General features: G+C 43.4%; 1 protein-coding gene across 4 annotated transcripts in view; it reads right to left on the reverse strand.

Moving 5' to 3' along the window:
- Positions 1-3,032, reverse strand: part of sgf29 (SAGA complex associated factor 29) — a 12,653-nt gene extending 9,621 nt beyond the window's left edge. For 2 of the 4 annotated variants that reach the window (XM_042083413.1, XM_042083415.1), the window contains exons 1-4: positions 2,928-3,032; positions 2,434-2,513; positions 2,206-2,281; positions 1,714-1,786 (exon numbers count right to left, since the gene is read on the reverse strand). In XM_042083413.1, the coding sequence (XP_041939347.1) occupies positions 1,714-1,786; positions 2,206-2,281; positions 2,434-2,508 (224 nt within the window). In that variant the 5' untranslated portion in view covers positions 2,509-2,513; positions 2,928-3,032. Of the gene's footprint in view, positions 1-1,713; positions 1,787-2,091; positions 2,118-2,205; positions 2,282-2,433; positions 2,533-2,927 lie in introns of those variants that run through there. The other 2 variants (XM_042083414.1, XM_042083416.1) reach the window with 2 other exon arrangements.
- Between the last annotated feature and the right edge of the window lie 3,291 nt (positions 3,033-6,323).

Raw genomic sequence — 6,323 nt, forward strand, 5'->3', positions numbered from 1 at the left:
TAGTCGAATGGAAATTGCCATCACTAGTTTACTAGTGGGTGTTTTGGTGCACACTAGTAAACTAGTGACACTTTTTAGACCTCACTAGTTAACTAGTGGGCATTTGTGTCTTCACTAGTTAACTAGTGAGCAGTTCTGCCTTCACTAGTTTACATGTAAGTGTCACATTGAAGCCACTAGTTTACTAGTTAAAGTTCCTTTGGCCTGCATGTTAACTTGTGTGCCACATGCAAATGTTGTGGGTGGAATTTGGTGAAATTCTGCGCTGTGATTGGTTGTCATGTTCTATTTGGACATAGGGAGCCAATAGAAAGCCTCAATTTCCAGAGTTCTCCGCCTCCTAATTTTAATTCTGCGCCACTAGCTGACTAGTGTGAATTTAGGCTTCAACTAGTTTACTAGTATACATTTATGACCTCACTAGTTAACTAGTTTGGACAAAGGATGCATCAACTAGTTAACTAGTGAGCCTGCTGCCATCACCTAGCTAGCTAGTAAGCCGTTTATGGTTCACTAGTTAACTAGTGACATTGACCTACTCCAACTAGTTAACTAGTGAGGAGTTTTGCCTTCACTAGTAAACATGTGCACATTTTTGGCTGTCACTAGTTAACTAGTGAGACCCAAAAGCCTTCAACTAGCTAACTGGTATGCATTTTGGCCTTTACTAGTTAACTAGTGGACATTTCTGGCTCTCACTAGTTAACTAGTGAAGCTAATATGTGTTCACTAGTTAACTAGTGGGCATTTATGCTGTCACTAGTTAACTAGTGTGCACAAACATGGCTCACTAGTTAACTAGTTGACAAAAATGGCTTGCATGTTGGCCTGATATCAAGATATCAGAATAAATGCTCAAGCGGCTGGCCAAATTTCATAGAAGTTAACAAGTGGGAATTTGACATTCAGTAGTCAGCTAGTAAACATTTGTGTACCTTACTAGTTGACTAGTAAAATATAGAAGTCTTTAAACTAGTTAACTAATGCACATTTCAGTGTCCACTAGTTAACTAGTGAACATGCTGAGCATTACTTGTTAACTAGTAAGATATGAAACATATGAACTAGTTAACTAGAGAGAATTTGGGCCTTACTAGTTAACTAGTGAGCATTTTGGCTGTCACTAGTTAACTAGTTCACACAGAAATGGCTCACTAGTTAACTAGTGGACAGAAATGGCTTGCATGTACATGACAATTATGCCTGATAACAAGATATCTGAATAAATGCTCAATCGGCTTGCCATATGCGTGTGTAGTGTGTGCGTGCGTGCGTGTGTGCGTGTGTGCTTGCGTAGTGTGTGTGCTTGCGTAGTGTGTGTGTGTGTGCGTAGTGTGTGCGTGCATAGTGTGTGTGTAGTGTGTGCGTGCGTGCGTGCATGCGTAGTGTGTGCGTGCGTAGTGTGTGTGTGTGCGTGTGTGTGTGTGTGTTTGTGCGTGTGTGCGTAGTGTGTGTGTGTGTGTGTGTGTGCGTGCGTATGTAGAGTATGTGTGTGTGTGTGCGTGTGTAGTGTATGTGTGTGTGTGTGTGTGTGTGTGTGTGTATGTAGTGTATGTGTGTGTGTGTGTGTGTAGTGTGTGTGTGTGCGTGCGTGTGTGTGCGTGCGTGTGTAGTGTATGTGTGTGTGTAGTGTGTGTGTGTGTGTGTGTGCGTGCGTGCGTGCGTGCGTGCGTAGTGTGTGTATGTGTGTGTGTGTGTGCGCGTGTTACTCACCCACACTCTGCCTCTGCGTCTGCTTTGGCTGTTGTGTAGAGCCCACGTAGTTTAGTCCGGTAGTACGGCGAGGCTGGCAACGAAACAACCATATGAGTCAATGGGTGTGTGTGTGTGTGTGTGGTGAGTAGGCTAACTGTTGGTTACAGCATTCTCTGGTGGGTTTTCTGGAATGTGTGTGTGTGTGTGTGCGCGCGAGCGTTTGTGTTCACTTACTCTGGTTTTCAGTCTGCATTGTCTCATGTGTTTTCTGTGTGTGTGTGTATGTGTGCACGTGTGTACGTGTGTGTATGTGTGTGTGTGCAAGTGTGTATATGTGTGTGCATGTGTGTGTGTGTGTGCATGTGTGTGTACGTGTGTGCATGTGTGTTCACTTACTCTTGTTTTCAGTCTGCATTCTCTCATGAGTTTTCTGTGTGTGTTTGTGTGCGTGCACGTGTGTGTGTGCACGTGTGTATATGTGTGTGCATGTGTGTGTGTGTGCATACTTACTCTTGTTTTCAGTCTGCATTCTCTCATGGGTTTTCTGAATATTGAGCAGGTTGTGCTCACTTCGGGATCGTTCCTCCTAACAACACAAACATGCATAGCAATATTTAAAATGGTATTCATAGCAATTAAACTGATAAGATAACAACTGGTGCCGACACATGATTATTGGATTTTTCCACCTTTTGCAAAATATCATGTCTTTACTAGTGTGTGTGTATGTGTGTTCACCTGCGTTTGCTTGATTAGTTGGTGAAGCTCCGTCAGTAACTCTGCGATCTTAGTGTCTGCCGATACCAAAGCCATCTCGCCTACATGAAATACAGTAACCTGTAAGCAACACATAGGCAGGCTAACATTGTTTGAGTGCAGTATACTCCATTCACTACTGCAGAAAGGCTGTATGCTAAGCTAATCCAATATCATAACATTGGCTATTCAAGCCATAACACGAATCCTGCCGTTCACCCCGTGTTCATTAAGGGAATCTCAGTCACCAGTAATCACATTCAACCATCAAAGGATATGTTGTAAAGCTGAAAACAATCTCAAAATAAATTGTAATGTGGCTAAGTAACTAACGTTATGTTAAGGAGGAGGTGGTAGCATGTTGGTAACGTTAGGCAGGAAAATACGGAACGATTTCCTTGCATTGTGTACATGCATTATATGGATATCGACATTTGCTCTGTAAATATGTCACATCGCTTCCATTCAGTACTCACTATTATGATGAGGGATTTCTCATTCAATTTAAAAGACGTCAAAAATTGTCGCTAGCTAATGAGCTAACTATTTAGCCAGCTATCCCATAGGTCTCGCTACGGGTGTTAGAAAGGGACAAATAGGACCATCAAACTCAGGAACTATTAAGAACTTCCCAAACACGCCTGTAGATGGCGGCTATGTGCCGCGAGTTTCAACTTAGTTGAAAGCGTTATCAGTGGGAATGCAGTACAACCACAGGCAGGAAAGTAGGCTAATGTGAATACAATGTGAATACACTTGTAGTGAATGTCAGTAGGAAAATTCCCGTTTGGCTCTTATGCTTTTGAGAGTTTAGAATATTGTAAAGTAAGCCTATTGTATCACATATGTAATTTGCTAAATTGATATTTGGAGTGTGCTATCTCAATGTGACAAACGTTAATTAAATAGGCCTACCAAAAAGACAACAGTTCAAGTTAATGAGAAGATGACCGGCTGCTTACATAAGTTATATTTTTATAGACTCAATGGATGACCACTGACTGAAGAGCACTGTAAATGTTAATATCACCCCGAGAGAAGAAATACTCTTTTCTGATTGGCTGGTGGGGTGGCTATTACTGTAATTCTGAATAACAGGACACCTATGAAGTAGATCTGTTAAAAAAAAAAGTTTAATCACCGTTCCATATCAATGCTTATAAATGGTATATAACCACTATAGTAGGACAACAGTTGAGCCTGGAAGCAATGGAATCAACTGTAAACAAGCTAACTGTCCATGCTATTATCCTCGAATGCTGTTATCCCGCTTATAAGTATATATACTCTTTTAATCCCGTGAGAGAAATTTGGTCTCTGCATTTATCCCAATCCGTGAATTAGTGAAGTGAAACACACTCAGCACACAGTGAACACACAGTGAGGTGAAGCACACACTAATCCCAGCGCAGTGAGCTGCCTGCAACAACAACGGCGCTCGGGGAGCAGTGAGGGGTTTGGTGCCTTGCTCAAGGGCTCTTCAGCCATGCCTACTGCTCGGGGTTCGAACCGGCAACCCTCCGGTTACAAGTCCGAAGCGCTAACCAGTAGGCCACGGCTGCCCCTAAGTAACCAGTACTGCTGCCCCCCAGTAGGCCATGGCTGCCCCCCGGTTCACCCGGATCACCCGGTTGCCACTATAGGCCAGTGGTTCTCCACTTTAGAGGTGGGCAATTTCACCTGCCCTACCTGACCCAATCACCCTGGCAAAATGGTAACATTAAAATATTATTTTCGCATTTTGGTGCCATATTCCTTTTCCCGTTTAAGTCTGCTGGATCTGATGATGTTTTAATTCATATGTCGGTATGTTTATGACTCCTATGTTTGTGTGCGGCTATGTTGTTTTTGAAACTGATCTTCCTTGTCAAAAAAGAAAGGCATTGTAATAAAGATAGGCACAAAATACAAATGTCCTCCTGTTCATCACGCCCCACCTGTCATGTCTTTATTCCCCACTAGTGGGGCCCACCACTGCTACAGGCACTAGCCATGCCTTTATAGCACGCAAAAGGAAACACTAGCCATGCAAAAGGAAACACACACACACACACACACACACAAACACGCATGCCTTTATAGCACGCAAAAGGAAACATGGGGTTCCGTTTAAAAAAAGCCGACTTGTTGTACAACTTTCTTTGGCCCTATAACAGTGATAGCATAGATAGAGGTGGCTGGGCATTGTTGAGTGTGCGTGTGTGTGTGTGTGTGTGTGTGTGCTAGGCATTGTTGAGTGTGTGTGTGTGTGTGCGTGTGTGTGTGTGTTGGGCATTGTTGAGTGTGTGTGTGTGTGTGTGTGCGTGTGTATGTGTGCTGCGCATTGTTGAGCGGGCTGTTCATGTTCCAAGGTCTTTATTTCAGTGAGGGAGCAGAGGGCCCTTCAGCAGGGGGGGGTTCGGCATGACTCTGCGTGCATGCGTGCGTGCGTGTGTGCGTGCGTGTGAGTGTGTGTGTGTGTGTGTGTTGGGGGGGGGGGGTTCGGCATGACTCTGCGTGCATGCGTGCGTGCGTGTGTGCGTGCGTGTGAGTGTGTGTGTGTGTGTGTGTTGGGGGGGGGGGGGGGTTCGGCATGACTCTGCGTGCATGCGTGCGTGCGTGTGTGCGTGCGTGTGAGTGTGTGTGTGTGTGTGTGTTGGGGGGGGGGGGGGGTTCGGCATGACTCTGCGTGCATGCGTGCGTGCATGTGAGTATGTGTGTGTGTGTGTGTGTGTGTGTTGGGGGGGGGGGGGGGTTCGGCATGATTCTATGTGCGTGCATGTGTGCGTGCATGTGTGTGTGTGTGTGTTGGGGGGGGGGGGGGTTCGGCATGAATGTTTCAGCTTGTGCAGAGTGTTTTGGTTTGGCTGAATTGTTGATGTCCTGTTCCGTCAGTACGGCTACTGAGCGCTTATCAGAGGGTCGGCTCAAGGTTGGCAGCAAAAATGCTGGGTAGTGCAGAGAGAGGCGATAGTTTTCTGTTAAGATTTTTTAACAGTTGTTTGAGTGTGTGTTTATGTGCATGCACACGTGCTATGGAGTGCTATCTGAGTCTGAAATAAAGATTGGAATTGAATTGAACACACACACATTATTATCATCATCATCATCATCATCATCATCATCATCATTATTATTATTATTATTATTATTATTATTAGGAATCTATGACTGGCAGCACATATCATTTCAGAATTTGTCTTTCTCTGATTTCACTGAATTGCTTGAGATCTGAGTAAATTCACGCCTTATTTTAAGGAATGTGTGTGTGTGTCTGTGTGTGTGTTCAAATTCAGCCCTTATTTTATTTTACAGTTTTTTACAACTGTTTACACACATTTTCAAAACTCTATTTTTCAAAACTCACAATTGCTCACACAAAATGCAAAATGCCTCAAATCTCCAGCAAAATGACACACAACATTCAAAATGCCATAAACATAAATCAAACATTCGCCTCACATTATGAACACTTTTGTCATAATATGACATTTTGGATACATCATGTACACACTGTTGCTCAAAACTTAAAGCTCTTCTGTCTTTCACAGGCTTTATATATGTATATCCGTAAGAGTGAAAGTTATGGTATCTACACAGAGAAGTTGAAATATACAGTGAAAAATGCAAGTAATATTGAAACCAAAAATAGTGATTTTTCCCAAATAATTTGCTGCGAATAAAGAATTGTACAGCCAGCATGAAAAAAACTTTTTCCAAAGAGAAGTGTGTGTGTGTGTGTGTGTGTGTGTGTGTGTGTGTGTGTGTGTGTGCGTGTGTGTGTGTGGGTGGGTGAGGGGGGGGGGTTGTGTATGTATTCATAGGTCTTGGGGTCAAATGTATTAAGCTAATGGTAACCTGGGGATAAACAAAAATAGAGAAAAAAGACAATG

This window comes from Alosa sapidissima, chromosome 24, assembly GCF_018492685.1.
Source record: "Alosa sapidissima isolate fAloSap1 chromosome 24, fAloSap1.pri, whole genome shotgun sequence".
NCBI lineage: Eukaryota > Metazoa > Chordata > Actinopteri > Clupeiformes > Clupeidae > Alosa > Alosa sapidissima.